The sequence below is a fragment of the Diprion similis genome, chromosome 14 (assembly GCF_021155765.1).
Source record: "Diprion similis isolate iyDipSimi1 chromosome 14, iyDipSimi1.1, whole genome shotgun sequence".
Lineage (NCBI taxonomy): Eukaryota > Metazoa > Arthropoda > Insecta > Hymenoptera > Diprionidae > Diprion > Diprion similis.
The window spans coordinates 4888135-4904929 of NC_060118.1; the positions used below are offsets into that span (position 1 = coordinate 4888135).

The 16795-nt window shown below is 36.9% G+C and overlaps 1 protein-coding gene across 12 annotated transcripts in view; it reads left to right on the forward strand.

Moving 5' to 3' along the window:
• Positions 1-16795, forward strand: part of LOC124414919 (calpain-A) — a 60465-nt gene that overhangs the window by 12694 nt on the left and 30976 nt on the right. For 4 of the 12 annotated variants that reach the window (XM_046896096.1, XM_046896092.1, XM_046896098.1 and 1 more), the window contains exon 1: positions 14921-15313. The exons of 1 other annotated variant lie outside the window; for it this stretch is intronic. In XM_046896096.1, coding sequence (XP_046752052.1) covers positions 14924-15313 — 390 coding nt within the window. In that variant the 5' untranslated portion in view covers positions 14921-14923. Of the gene's footprint in view, positions 1-593; positions 892-6718; positions 6963-14874; positions 15314-16795 lie in introns of those variants that run through there. 7 more of the 12 variants (XM_046896094.1, XM_046896093.1, XM_046896100.1 and 4 more) reach the window with 6 other exon arrangements.

Consider the following 16795-nt stretch of genomic DNA (forward strand, 5'->3'; position numbering starts at 1 on the left):
GTCAATGACCTCGTGTTTCATCCTAATATTTTAAATCAGCACAAACTGTAGAATATACTGCAGATGTATATTTTCTTCTTAAATGTGAAATATATATAGTTATTTCTCCAACAAAAGCTTTTAAGAGCAGTTCTCCCATAAGATACTGTTTAAAAAATTCGACTTTACACAGTTCGTTTCTCTCTTATTACATCGAAGACGTATTTAAAATTTTTATATGTGAGAGAATACTATCTAACTTCGATATACTGATTGTATTCAAATGTAAACAAAACATTATGTGATGTGTATTTTTGGTACACGTATCAAACTATACCTATTTTTATTTTACATATAAACATTCTAATTGATGGCATCTTGTCGGTTAGGTAAACGTGGATAATATTAAGCTGGAATATCCGTCTGTTTAGTATCGAACGCAAAGCTATTCCATGAATAAGCTAGTATTTATTCTTATTTCAAAATGTAAAGCACAATGATGATCTAATTTTGTAAGACCAAAGTGACTCCAAAAAGAGCAACATAATAGACGCATAAAAAAGCCTGTTCAAGGTTCTGCTAAGAACTAAAAAATTTGTAAAATTTATTTTAAGATGTTATGATGCTGATTAATAACTGGACAATTAGCTGAAAATGAACTCGTAAAGATTACACTGATTGTGGGTAGTGAATTGATAAATTTTTAAATATATATCCTAAACGAAAACAGAGATTTATGCAAAGGCATTCGAGCGCATTGCAGGAGTACAATTATAAACTTCAAACGTTGGTTGGCATTGAATTAAAACAAGTGGATAGTTTAAATAAAATATATACAAGATGAGTTACGGTTGGAACACGGAAGTGGTCAGTGAGCCAGAGTTTGTTCGTCAGGTCGCTAAAAAAGTGGATGTAAGTATATAGTGACATTCTGTCTAATAATAAATTAACATTAACTCACTAATATCGTTTACGAAAGAAAAAACAAACAAAATAACGATCTTGAGTCAGTATACTCTTTTTCTTCTTTATCTCTTCCGCTGTTGGAAATAATTAGTGCTAAAAAGTCAATAGTACATTTTCATTACTTATAGAGATCTGCTACCTACACCTTATACTTGTAGGTATAGTATATCTCAAACTTATAGCAGCAACACAATCGATGTATTCAACAATAAAAGAAGCGAAATAGGCTGTTGATGAAGAATGTAAAAGGATCTTTGCCCGCATATTCATAATGTATTGAATCCTCGAAAATTTCATTGGCACTTATTTGAAGAAGAAAATCAAAAGTCGCTATTTCCATAATAAGAATTGGCCAAAACTGCAAAAGATCTGTGTATACGGCCGAGGATTGACGAAAGATCACTAAAGCAGACAGCCACGTAGGGATGTTCGATTCTAAATTGATCTTCAGGAAAATCGATCCTTTTGGCGAGAAAAATCGATCTTTCGTATCGATTCTCCAGTTTCCGATTTTCGAGGGAACAGATTCTTATAGGCTGGAATCGATTCTTTACTTTTTGATTCTGAGGCAATAAGACAAAGAAAAATCTTATAAAACCGAGACACGTGAAAATATGAGAGTGTGAGAACGCTTAGAATTTAGAATAACTAGAGCATACAGTAAACAGTAGACATTCAGGTTAGGATTTTGGTTATTCGTTGGGCTTGAGGTTTCGATCATTCGCTTGATTTGGAGTTTCACTCTTTTGGGACACGTAACATGAAAAGATCGATCTTTTCCCCTTCGATTTTTAGTAGAATCGATTCTCACACGTCCGATTCGGAATCGATCCAGAGATCGATTATTTACAGTAGATCGAACATCCCTAAGGAGCCATTCATTATCACGTAAGGACGATTTTAGCCATTTTCAACCCCCCCTACCCCCATGTAAGAACACATAAGATTTCTTGGATTCCTCCTCTACTTCTTACGTGAGATTTTACGTACAGTTTTCCTTTACAGTTAAATGTCGTTAGAGGAGGATCAATTGTACTAATACTCATAAGTAGACATGAATTAAAGATTTTTATTTCATAAAAGGTAATTATTTTGATAGTTTTCATTTATAAGCTTCGAAGTGTGTAAATATAAACACATTTACGATTTTAAAAACTTATTATGAAATAATTTTTTTTACAAATAATAATATATAAGTGAAATTGTATATTAAAAATGAAAAACTAGATCTCACAGTTTTTAGAACGTCTAAATAGAAATTTTTTCTAGTTTATGAAACTGCCCTTTAATTTTCTGTGCGATTTTTATTTTCTGAGACGTTGCTCTTCTTTCAAATAACTTTTACCCCCTCCCCCCCCCCCCCCCCCCGAGATGAGGTCATGTATAGATTTTTAAACCCCCCCGGCCCCTGGGACCCTTACGTAATTAATGAACGACCTCTAACAGCCAGCTGTCATTGTATTGTATTTTGTTGAAGCTAGTGAAAAAGCGCTCCAGGCGCTGGGTTAATTGAAACGTCCTACACTTACCGACCGCGTATGAGATTATAATTTTAACTGTATTGGCAGCGGTAGAGAATTTTTTTACTGACAGAGCAAGAAAGTTTTTTAAGTTTGCTTGATTACCCCGTAGGTGCCACTTCATTCTTTGTACATACATCTTTTATACGAAATTCACTTGTTTTGTTGACAAAATGATAAAAAAACGCTATTATTCATGAGATTGAAACACCTAATGTTATGTACATACATACCTAACGATTGGCTTCTTCAGGGAATTACCAGCCCAAAATGCTGAGATCTTTTTTAAGCGTTTGATTGGATAACCTTTCTAGGCAAAACGCAAGTCAATATATCTCTATGAGCCGACAAATATTGTAATCTATGAAACCCCATTAGCTATCTCTATCACCCCTCTGAGAGTTAGAATTTAGAAAACGCCATTCTCACTTGGTGCTTACGTCATAGAAGACGTTATACTCCCCGAATTTTATGTTTTAGATTCACGGCTTTGGGCTGGGCGTTGTTAAGGCGCCGCTGACCTGACTTGAAAATATCAAATCGTGACGTCATAAATACGTGCAGCGCCTCTGAACGTTGAACGGTCAACTAAGGCCGTTGATTTCATTGGCTTGTTCTGTTAGATCCAACCAATGATGTCAGTTACAGATCGAGACATACTTCTTGTCGACCATGAACGGGCTGCTGTCACATGAAAAACGCCGTTACGAATCGTGCCATATTTACAAAAAAATAACTGATAGTATAAGTTTTCCCGAATAAAGTGAGTGCTTTTGTACGTGGCTAACTGTCTGGCGAGAGTGAAAGAAATTGTGAAACAGTGCAATCAGTGAATATTCAACATGCATGTAGCTCCGATCGGCCATGTTTGTTTTGGCGTGATTTTATTCACTTCATTATTCTTTATTATAAACATTATCAGCGATTTGCATGACCAGTGACTGAGTTAGCCACGTACACTTTTATTCAAGCTTCAATGTAAAAATTTCCCGAGTAAGATTCGTGCTTCCGTTTTTGCAGGATTCGTAATGGTGTTTTCCCCGCTTCTGACGTCACGAAATATATATATGACATGCTAGTTCTCATAGCCTGGTCACAATATTGCATGAAGACAGTCTCACGATGGCTCATTTTGCTCCTTATTTTTCGCAGAATGGCCGAAGGTACCTCAGCTATGCGCTTTTTGGTCCCTGAAATGCAGGAGATGTGGGAATAGTAACACGTGTCAAAAAACCACCAATTTTTTTGACGATTTTCGGGATATGAGTAACCTGGCTCGATTTCGCTACGAAAGAGCTATGCGCCGTCCAAATTTCAACCCTATCCGTTTGTTTGTTTATTAATTATAGAAAGAAAAAGAATGAGTTTGCTCGGTCGGTAAAGGTAGGACTGCTACATGCTGGCTTAACAGCGCTGTTTCATACGCAATTCTGTACAACAACACTCAGACATATTTTCATTTGTCGTACAAATAAAGAAACGACATGAATTCACCGCTGTGAACCTGGCCCCTCATTTTTCGACAATCGATTTTTCTTTTAGAGTTCTAGCTTCTATTCAAATAGTCCTAGAGTTCGTTGTAAGTTTTAAAAATAGTTCTATCGATTTTGATAGTAAAAATCGAATTTAACACTTGAGGGCCAACTTCGTAAAATAGAAACCTTAAAACCGACGCAACTTTTTTCTATTTTAATCGGATTCAAAAACTGTGCTGGAAGATTGGTTAGAACTCTTGTAGGGCTGCATAGAACTCTTGCACAATTTTGAATATATGTACCTAATATATTGAATCCCATAACCTTTTAACCTCTTACATGATGGGGTGAAATGGACTTCGGATTCGGTTTCACCGACCGAAATAGCATATGATAGTCATGGTTTGACCCGCCAGCCAGAATTTTTTTTTTTTTTTGTGTGGCTGTGTAATTGATACATGTGCTTGTACTGATCCATATTATGTAAAGTATGTGAAAGTTGAAGATGTGGAATGTCCGTTACATTCCATATCAAATTACTGGAGTTGTGGGCTATCAACAATGGCGAGAGCAACGTTATAGTACTTACACTTTCACTGGTTGGAATTGGAGAGAATATTATGGGTTTGGGGAAAAAACTTGTGAGCGTGAACAGCGATCATATCAGTGTGTATATCCGCTCGTTATCTTACACGTGCTGTCATCGACGTGAGGAATTAAGAAGGAAAACTTGTATTTGCGAACTATTTTTTATACTGTTATTATTGTTATTGCTATTATCATTGCGACTTAAATTTATACCGACGGTGTTCTGAATTAAAGTTTAAAAAAAAGAGTGGTCGATGTAGAATATGGAAAAATTAAAAAAAAAAAAAACCGAATTTCTAAGGAAAATCCCACATTCGTAAATTGTTTTAAAAAATCTTTTCAACATTATTATTATTTTTGCTAGTATATTTAATTTTAATTCAATTAATCATGGTATAATGCAATAAATATTAAACAAAAAGAATGGTGGATAAATAAAATCAGAGAAATGGATTTGAAGAAAAATACAAAAAATGAAAAAGAAAATATCTATATGTATACAGGAAAAACGTATGTATAAGTGTATTGTACTGTAGTACTGTTAGTGTCGTATGAAATATATTACAAAGGAGACTTGGAAAAGTTGGGAGAGGTTCTAGGATATCAGTCGATGATTTTCAACATAGATATATTTTCGAATTCTCGAGTTCTGAGTTGCCCTTCCTGAATGCTAACGATGATTCCCATGAAACTTCGCGATCCGGTCGAAATTGAAATTGTTACGCCAGGTTTTCAGATGCAGCGACTCCAAAAACGTATAATTGTCTCTGTTTTAACAGGTTTTTTCTCGTTTTGACCTTGAAATGGCCTTGATTTTCAACTGATAAGGTCAAACTGACCCCAGATTAGGATTCAGCGACCCAAAAAACGTATGGTTATGATCATTGTAATTTCGAAAATCCATACGACTGTGTATCATTATTTTCTTACTTTCAACGGCCATTTACTGAAAATCGACCCAGAAGTCTCTCCATTCCGACTTGAAGTTCGGATGCAGCAATAAAAAATTCGAAAAAAAAACATGTTTTGCATGCCGAGTTCAAACACTTTTTTTTACTTTGTGGGCTTGTGCTTTTAGCGCAGAAAAGTGGCTACAGAAGACCATTCATATTGAAACAGTTCCGCCTTCACTCGTGAATCATCTTGTTCGTTTCTTTCGTTCGTTCAATAGACAAACGAATGTAATCGGGCCAAATTTCGACAGTCAATTGCATTCATACTTGAAGGTTTTTCCGATACGCATCACTATTTCCGTATTTTATGAATTTTTGAGAGACGTCTTCTATTCTGGAAATAATTATAAGTAAAATATAATTTTTTTTATTCATGCCACTTTTAGACCAGGAAAATAAACATACATTTCAGATAATTTTGGGTACAAATAGTGATCAGCCGGTAAAGTTGACTTGTGCCGCACCATAAGCGCCACTTCGTGCTACGGTGACCGTGCGAACTAAAAACCATCAGCCAATAACCGTCAGTCTTGACTCTTACTGTATCCACATATCCGTAAGTCACGTTTTCGATTATCGAAAGAGGCTGAGGGACACCGCAATTATTTTTGGCCTGCTAAAAAATTCACCACCAAAATTTATGACTGCAAAAAATTTTGCAAACATTATATAACGTGGTTATTCAATAGATACGGCTGAGGCTGATTCCAGACCCAAACTTCAATTTTAGACGAGGTTGAAGTTAGCGTAACGAAATATTGAGGAATAGATGACGATTTTCTTAATTTTGGAATGATTTTTAAAGAACTAAGACTTCGAAATACAAGTGTGTTTTGTTTTATTACGGTTTACTGGATTTCAAACAATTCCTGAATCGCGAAACAACGATTTTTCCTCGATTGTGGTCATGTTGCCGTCTGAAGTCACACAATAACATAATTGTTATAATGTAATTAGTACGAGTCCGTAATGAGTCAGATATGACCTCATTACGGTTGATCTGCCATCGGATGAAAAGTGACGCACGTTTGCGTTTCGCGCTTATCGCGGTCCGTCGACTGAAGTTAATTTGGTTGATAGTAGAGTTTACGCTCTCCCTGTGCAGTGATAAACGAATGTCACGTCGAGCAGGTAGACGCAAAACCAGTTAACCGTGCCATTAATTCAGTAATAATACATATTACAACATATTACAACACTTTACAACAAATACTTGCCATGCGGCTGTGAGTAAACAGTAGAAGGTAGAACGACAATGAATCAATAGTTATTCTCAATAGTGAAGAATTATTTCGTTTCAATTGCCGTTCAGTTCGTTTATCATGGGCAACTATGATAGTGACGAATCCTATCCCATTAGATCATTCGAAGATAATGATGATGATAATGAGAATGAAGGACAATATTCAGGGCTCGAGTTTTTCGTGAAAAAAGTTGCAGAAATTAGACGTTTATTACCGTCACTTGCTAACATCAAAGTGGTACGTCTCTCTTTGTTTTATTCTTTTATTTGTTGTCCGTCATGTTGTATCTAGGCTAGACGATAATCATCACTGTCGACATGAAATCAAACAGCTGTAGTGGTGTTGGACAGCATCTAATTACATTCAAATAAAAATTTTACAAATAATTTGTAATCGAAACGAAATCAATTTTCAAAAGTAATTAACGTATTTTTCAAATAAATCATAATTTTTAAACAACATATTTTTAATCATTTCTAATATGTATCAGTGATAATGATTAAATCTGGTTGATTTGACTATGTATGAACGTAAATAATAAAGCTAAAGTTTTGAAACATTGAGAGGAAAAATTACTTTTTTCCAAGTTTATAGTGACTTTGAAGTCTTCAAAATATGAACTATTTTTGCCTCATTATGATTTACTAGCTTCAGCCTGATTACAAAAAAAGGTATTCCGATGAACAGTGGAATGAATATTGTTTCATTTTCAAATTAATTAACTTGTACTTGATTTTGTTTTCAACAGAAAATTTGAATAATAAATTGCAACTGTTTTCGTTTTAATTATCTGAATTACTGTTCGATTGGTTTTGTTTTGAAATAGTATTAAACTTATATTAAATATTATAATTCTTTCAGTCACGCAATTTAGTTACCTGAAAACGCAACAAAAATCAGGATTTTACATGGGACATAAAAAAAATAACAAAAAAGGAAAGAAAAAACGGCTGCCACTATAGTGACTTCTGTGACTGAAAGAGTTAATTGAGACACCATACCACGATAAAAATGCGATATCTTGCATTTTCTTTTTTATTTTCCCAGAGACGCATAATCTAAGAATGCTCTCTGTCTAGATTTCACGAAGGAATTCGTGAAATTGCCGGAAATTAAGTATTTTCTGTGAGACAGCTTCGAGCACGACTACGGAGTTTGAACTCGATTATTTGAAAACTGTCGCTAATATTGCTTCTATATTTTAGTATTGCATATGATTACTTCATCAATTTCGTGCCAATAACTTGTGGTGTGTGTAGCAGTTTCTTATCTCATCGACCCATATTTTTCACGAGTGTTGAAAGGAGAATATGATAACCTTCTCACGAGACAATTTTCATCGCGGATTATCTTTACTACAATTTCGTTTCTTTCCTGTAATTTTTTCTTTTCGACTGACGAAAAAAAATTTGGATCAAGTTTTTCGGTACTAATGTTGCTTTCTCTTTCAATCTCGCATCCTGTTACACAACTGTTCTAATTTAAATTAAGGTAAAACTTCGGTCACTTATTTCGAGAAAGCAGGAACTTATCTCATACCGAATACCTTCTTTTTTGCTGACTCTTTCAACGCCAGTTAAAATATAGATATATCTGAAAGTTAATTAAAAGAAAAGAACTTAGTTTCTTATGTTTCTGAAAAACTATATATTTTTCGAATCAAAATTTGAGTAAACACTTCTGCATCGATGTGAAAAACAATTATATTCTGAATTTCGTTATGAGTCAAGATTTACAATTCGTTAAAAACTTACGACTTTTTTCTTGATGGGTGCCTGAAATGTTGTTCTCCCTTGGCTAAGTATAGGGAAATATATGATGTCATTTTTTTAAAATGATTTTACCGCTTTTGTAAGTTTATTTTTATGTAATTTGTCATAAAAGATTACGTTGCTAATTTAAACGCGCTTACGGTTAGAGGAAAGATATTATAATACAGCCTGGTCGAGTATATCGATATAAATCAACTGGAAAAATATGAATTTGTTTACATTATACTGCGTTGTACAAGATTACAATGCTGATACAAACGTACCTAAAAGGAAACTCAAAACCACGCAGTCGAGTAACGATATGAGTTACCGCAAATTTATATTATGCTTATGCTTCAGAAACGTTTCAACAGTAATACAGCAAAATATTTTCACTGCGTCGTTGTAAAAATATTTCAGGTGATCAGAAAGATTGCGATGTTATAACATACATTTTTAAAAGCTAAAATGTAATTAAAACGTTTTTTTTATTCTCCTTTTTCTTTATACTTCGGTATAAAGGTGATGAAAAAGTTACACTTTTGCCTGCAACTGATTAATTTTATTTGTATTTTTCGTCACATAAGTAAACAAACGATTAAAATTCCTTAGAATATGGACATTACACTGGTTTTATGCTCTGGAATGATTGATGATTTTGGAAGTTAGATATAAAAGTACGTTTACATGTTTGTACATTATTGTTTGATGCACTTTGTTTCTAAAATTTTCTTTGTCATTATATTTACTTCGACACCCTATTCACATTGGAAAAAGTACTATTCAAATCGTATAATTCTTTTTATAAATTTAAAACAATATCTGAATATAATTATGTGAAGAATATAATATTGTAACGTCTCGTTTTTCTGTGGCTGTCACAGACGCGATGGACGTACTTTATCCCCTTTTCAAGGGCGGTTATGTTGATAAGTGTTGGTGTGGGCGGTCCCTGCCCAAGGGTGCTGCTCGTCCTTCGATGCGGAGGTGCACCGCTGTGCGCGGGAGGATGAGGATTTACGTGGGTGAAGTGGCGAAGAATCTACCACTGCAATAGTGCGTAGACGTAGCCGGTGAGGTGGATGGGTGTGTGATTAAGCAATGCAGGGTGCGTTGCATTAGCGCACGACCGCAGCCGTGTGTGCATGTGTAGTGGCAATGAATCCTTCACTGCACTAGTGAGAAGATGCAGCCGGAGGTGTGAGTGAGTGTGTGATTTAGCAATGCAGAATGCGCTGCAATAGCGCACGACCGCAGCCGTGTGTGTGTGTCAGCAATGAACCTTTCACTGCAATAGTGAGAAGACGCAGCCGTTAATATGGATGGATGTGGGATTTGGCAATGCAGAGTGCGCCGCAATAGCGCACGACCGCAGCCGTGTGTGTGTGTCGGCAATGAACCTTTCACTGCAATAGTGGGAAGACGCAGCCGTTAATATGGATGGATGTGTGATTTGGCAATGCAGAGTGCGCTGCAAAAGCGCACAACCGCAGCCGTGTGTGTGTGTCAGCAATGAGTCTTTCACTGCAATAGTGATAAGACGCAGCCGTTAATATGGATGGATGTGGGATTTGGCAATGCGTAGTGCGCTGCAATAGCGCACAACCGCAGCTGTGTGTGTGTGTCAGCAATGAGTCTTTCACTGCAATAGTGATAAGACGCAGCCGTTAATATGGATGGATGTGTGATTTGGCAATGCAGAGTGCGCTGCAAAAGCGCACAACCGCAGCCGTGTGTGTGTGTCAGCAATGAACCTTTCACTGCAATAGTGAGAAGACACAGCCGTTAATATGGATGGATGTGGGATTTGGCAATGCAGAGTGCGCCGCAATAGCGCACGACCGCAGCCGTGTGTGTGTGTCGGCAATGAACCTTTCACTGCAATAGTGGGAAGACGCAGCCGTTAATATGGATGGATGTGTGATTTGGCAATGCAGAGTGCGCTGCAAAAGCGCACAACCGCAGCCGTGTGTGTGTGTCAGCAATGAGTCTTTCACTGCAATAGTGATAAGACGCAGCCGTTAATATGGATGGATGTGGGATTTGGCAATGCGTAGTGCGCTGCAATAGCGCACAACCGCAGCTGTGTGTGTGTGTCAGCAATGAGTCTTTCACTGCAATAGTGATAAGACGCAGCCGTTAATATGGATGGATGTGTGATTTGGCAATGCAGAGTGCGCTGCAAAAGCGCACGACCGCAGCCGTGTGTGTGTGTCAGCAATGAACCTTTCACTGCAATAGTGAGAAGACACAGCCGTTAATATGGATGGATGTGGGATTTGGCAATGCAGAGTGCGCCGCAATAGCGCACGACCGCAGCCGTGTGTGTGTGTCGGCAATGAACCTTTCACTGCAATAGTGGGAAGACGCAGCCGTTAATATGGATGGATGTGTGATTTGGCAATGCAGAGTGCGCTGCAAAAGCGCACAACCGCAGCCGTGTGTGTGTGTCAGCAATGAGTCTTTCACTGCAATAGTGATAAGACGCAGCCGTTAATATGGATGGATGTGGGATTTGGCAATGCGTAGTGCGCTGCAATAGCGCACAACCGCAGCTGTGTGTGTGTGTCAGCAATGCATCCTTCACTGCAATAGTGAGAAGACGCAGCCGTTAATATGGATGGGTGTGTAATTTAGCAATGCAGAGTGCGCCGCAATAGCGCACGACCGCAGCCGTGTGTGTGTGTCAGCAATGAATCCTTCACCGCAATAGTGATAAGACGCAGCCGGTGGGATGAAGGGGTGGGTGATTGACAGAATCTCTCTTTGCGCGTGTGTTGGATAAAAATAAGAATTTTAATCTGTTTCGCCTGCGGCGTATAACATTATACAAAAAAAATAGAGAAATAAAGGATCAGCCAATGTTGGGTGATAAAATAATAATAATGATAAGTATTAATAGTGAAATAGTACAGAAAGTTGTGTGGCCTAATATCGGCGCCAGCTACCGAATAAATTGATTAAATGCGTGTATTGTAATTAATGACGATCGTTATGAGTCGTCGACGAGCTGCAGAGCAGTAAATAAAGATAATATAAATTTATATAGGTTTGCTGTTTGGGATGGCCTGAGATTTCGAAATAGAAGAATACAATACTTTAAATAGCCGTTATACGGTCAGAACACAATGTATATAATTGGATCAACTGAGCGATCTCAGTTGATCCTTTGTTTGCGAATTAGGTTCTCCAAAGGAGAGCTGGAAGAAGAGAGTGTCCTCCTGTGTCCGAGGTGCCGGCTTATATACTATCTTGGTTTCTTCCCCCTCTTTGTCGGCGCGCGAGGCTCGGACGCCGTGCGTTATATAGATATGGGTTTTTGCTTGCTGTGCCGGATTAGCGTGCCTCACATAGGTATATTTCTAAGTATATACATATTATTCTATTCTCTCTGGCTTTACTCGTTTTGAATATTATAGTGCTAGTTTCAGTCTTTTATATGTTATATCCGTGCTTTGTGACGGCTAAAGTTAATTCGAGGAGTGGTTGACTCGAGGGAAGTGGGTTGCTTCCGTGGATTATAATACATAATGCCTTTTGGGCGTTACAATATGTGTCCCTTTTATTTGGAATGTTTTTAAAGAATCAAATTAATTGCAGAGAATTTGTTTGTTGAAAACTGTTTTTTAACGTGATTGTATCATTTACAAAAAAAATTTATAGGTATCGAACAATGAAATTTTTATCCTCTAAAATGTTGATGTACGAGGATTTCTTTATCGTCACTCGTATTCCTATAATAGTTACAAAAATAAATTGAAAAATTTAGCAAACCCTATAAAAATTCTACAACAATATCGGACTATAAATTTGATAAACCCAACAGTAAAAACGACACGTTTCTAATCGATTATTGAACTTTTGAAAATCTTTAAAACCTATCTTCGTCCTAAAATTTTGATTTAACGAACCCGTGAATATTTCCTCATGTCATTAAGATCTTCTTTTTAACTGCTTCAACTATATCATACTTTTTGTCAACAGAAACGATACGATGAGAAATATACTTCTGTTTTCAACTTTTATTTATTGAGGTTCAGTTTCCACTTTTCAGGTTCCAGTTGTTTGTTTAAAATGTTGTCATGTAATACCGTTTCAAGTGAAACGAACAATGTATTATATGGAATAGGACACATCTCTTACTGTGCTTTGGTGTCCACAAAACTTTTAGACTTCAATAATATTTTCGAATATTCGTTTTTAATGCCTGTCACGAAAATTCCAAGTATTGCAGTGTCATTATCGTTCAATCGAACAAAGGTTAATTCGCAACATTCATAGCCACTACATTTTTTTGGTCAATTGTTTTGCGGACAACGTGGTGTATCTACACATTTATAAGGCTGATGTTAGTAACGTTATCATAACGAAACGCCAGAAAAAAAATCATTATTGCTCAATTTTAAAAGGACTTCCAAGGAGATGATATTTCAAAATAAAACTATGTTTTATTTATCACGTATGTAACGATATTTCCTAAACATTGCTGATTCTGAGTTCGGATAACGAGTTCTTGAGTAAAAAGCAAATGCGTTAAAAGCTGACCTATCCTCAGTTTTGGTCGAAACTCAAGATTTCGATTAAGTTTGAAAGTCGTCGAAACTTCAGATATGGCACATCCTATTATGAACACCACTTTGATCAAGTCGGATAATTTTATATTACACTCAATCATCTGTATTATATATGTTGGGCGCTTTTTAACTTAATGTATTTATTTATTTATTTCTTGAATTCAAAACGGATAATTACCCAATACAGGTGATATAAATCATTTTAGTACAATTGTGTTTTTAACGATCAATATAGATTCATGAGTTTTAGTTTTTATAAATTTACCAATTATTTTTTACAGACAACTTTTTACTCAAATGAAATAAATCAGTTATATCATTATTTATATATATGATAAACCTGTTAGATTTCCCTGAGAACCTAGATACTTCATAAACTTTTCACATACAGTGATAACGTCGTGTACCTTTTAAAATTTGAGATAACACAATCCAAAGGCTCTGATTTATACCGTGTGGCCATCAGTGCCACCTTATGCGCGTGCGTCAGATCGTTCAAATTTTTTTGGCCGAAAGTTACCGTCTGATTAAGCAGCAGACGCAATACGAATCGCGACTGTCAGAAAATGTTCTTAGAAGCCCACAGTTAGCGGTTAAGGCCCACATTTAACGGTGGGCTCCTAGGGACATTTTCTGACAGTCGCGATTGGTATTGCGTGGGCTGCTCACTCATGCGATAACTGTCGGCCAATAAAATTCGAACGACCTGACGCATGCGCATAAGGTGCGCACTTTCCTCATGGACACACGATATATTCTATTCTCCAGCGGCAGTTTGAATTTTTCTTCACAGCGTCATACCTTAAGCTTGATTTTATTCGAACATGACACAATGAAAAAATCTGGATGATGCAGAAAATAAATTTTTGTCCTCGAGTTACCGACGGGCAAAAACTTCCTCTCATAAACGGACACACACACTCGTCCAAGCACCGATAAAAAGATAGAACGTGGTTGGAAAATGGTTGTGGTTACTGTGCGGTCTTCTTTACCTATTTTCAATTTTTACCATGACCAAAAAAATATATAGTTCCGAGTACAAAATGAAAATGAGTTTTGTAGCTTCGATCAGAAAATTTGGCATATCTTACTATTATTTTTTATTATAATTACTCGTGCAGCGTATAAAAAGATTTTTTTGCTACTTTTGAGGTTGAGCAAAAATGACTTGTTGTTGTTTGATCATTTTTGAAATTTTTTAAAAATGTATAGGGGAGTTTTTTGCTAACTGATTATGATTTTTAAATTAGAGTTGCAAATTGTATAATGGCTGACTTTAAATGACCCAGCCAATATGACGAACGAAAAAATGAATACTTTGGAGATATATAAATTACCTATATTGTATTTTGTAATTTAGAGGGTATTGAATAAATTGAAAAATCTACCCCCATTCCCAATTTTAGGGGTTGAGAGTAGTAAACCAAATTAGAGTATCTGTTGCAATTGCCCCAATTAAAAAATTTGGAAACGTTTCCTGATGAATTGGAAAAATTAAAAAATGCAGTGCCAATCAACCGGTTATTCGCAAGGTCCGTCCAATAATCCTGAACAAGGAAAAACTAAGAGCCTGGTGTTATATTCTCGGATTTGTGGCTTTCTCCTTTCCGACTTTTTATAAATATCTTATCAGGCATCCTGCGTGATATTCGCTACCGCAATATTGTACTGGACGAAGCGTCAGTAAAGCTTGCCACTTCAAAGTGAACTGACGTACAAATTCTCCTTGCATAGCATGGAAAAGTTTTCACGAAAGCCAGAGTTTTTATTGTATTTTACGTACATAGTACTCGTGATTTTGAAATATAGTGCAAGAAAAGTTGCCAAGTATTCCAGATTGTAACAACAATATACGACCATTTCAAAATCTGAAATGAATCAGAGGATGCAGACGTCAAATTGTGGAAACTATCGGCTCAAAAACTATCTGCAGTATGGGACAGCCGATTTAAAAATAGATTCTATCCAAAAGTCGAATAAAAATTATTCAAAATTATACTCTGCGCCTACTTACGTTTCGACGATAAACATAAAAGGACCACAGATCACAGGAACAAGCAAAAAATATTCTTGGCAAAAAAACCCGACTCTTAATCGCCAGTACATCAGAACCAATTCTGATGAAGTGAATCAAAATACGAGTGCACCTCCATGTACAACCTATCGTCAATCTGCATCCGAAATTATACGCCCAACTCATATTACTTACGACGATAAGCCTCGCACCACTCGTGGAACCTACATTGGAAAACCATGCTATAACGTAGGCAAAATTATATCGGCAAACGACCCACCAACTTTCGACCACCTTTTTAGGGTCAAAGTTAATTTTGATTTGGCCACAGTCTGGATGTATTACACTGTACACTAACAATGAGATATTAACCTTTGTTTAACACGCTTCTGTAGAATCACATATTCGACACAACTAGTAGTGTTTCGTTGGGAAAGGTCATTGAAGGACATTTTGGTTGTGAAATTGATAGCTTCGAGGTTTCAGCTGGGCCCAGTCAGCCATAAATACAATGTATCCACGGTGCTACACATGTGCTTAACCTCAATAATCGATCAGGTTATCTAGTACTCCTACCTTTACTGACCGACTAAACTCACCCTTTTTATTCCATAAGTTATTGTAATTACTATTTCTCGTCTAGCGGCCTCAATATTAAATGAAACCAGTCTCACGATGGCTTATTTTACTCCTCATTCTTTCCGGAATTGCGCAAAGTACCTCAGCTATGCACTTTTCAGCCCTCAAGGTGCTTATAAAGGCGCGTTGTACATCTCGAAAACGAGGGGATGCAAAACTCCTATACCGCTCAAGCGATCAGAGTGAAACTTGGGCAGTCGATGCCTTATTTTGGCAAAAAGTTGAGCGTCTTTTCAATTTGTCAAAATTTGAAAAAAAAAATTTATAGTTTGGTTACCACCACTAAAATTGGCCAAATTTTCACAGTTGCACCGAATGGATCGAACTGTCCGGTGTGATGCCACTCGGCGGTGATGAAACACACATTCGGAGCCCAGTTCCATGAGATCCATTTCGATGTACTTCGTAATCGAAAACCAGTTCAGCTGCCATTTCACCATCAAATCTGATGGGACTGGGCTCAAAAGGTGTGTTTTACCACCGCCGAGTGGCATCATACCGGATAGTTCGATCGATTCGGTGTAACCGTGAAAATTTGGCCAATTTCTGTGGGTAGTAACCAATCTGTAAAATTTTTTGCCAAATTTTGAAAAAGTAAAAGTAAAAAGTCGCTCCACTTTTTGCCAAAATAAGGCATTAACTGTCCAAGTTTCACTCTGATCGCTTGAGCGGTATAGGAGTTTTGCATTCCGCGTTTTCGAAGTGTATGTATGTACATCGCATCTTTATAAGCACCTTAAGGCCCCGCTGACCTGGCATGTCATATATATATTTCGTGACGTCAGAAGCGGGGAAATTGGGTGAAAACGCCTATACGAATCCTGCGATAACGAGAGTATGAATCTTACTCGGAAATATTTTAAATCGTAGCTTGAATAATAGTGTACGTGTGAATCTCAGTCACTGCTCAGGCAAATAGCTGATAATGTTTATAATAAAGAATGATGAAGTGAATAAAATCACGCGACAACAAACATGGCCGATCGGAGCTACCGCATGTTGAATATTCACTGATTGCACTGTTCCACAATTTCTTTCACCCTCGCCAGGGAGATTCACACGTACAAAAGCACACACGTTATCCGGGAAAAC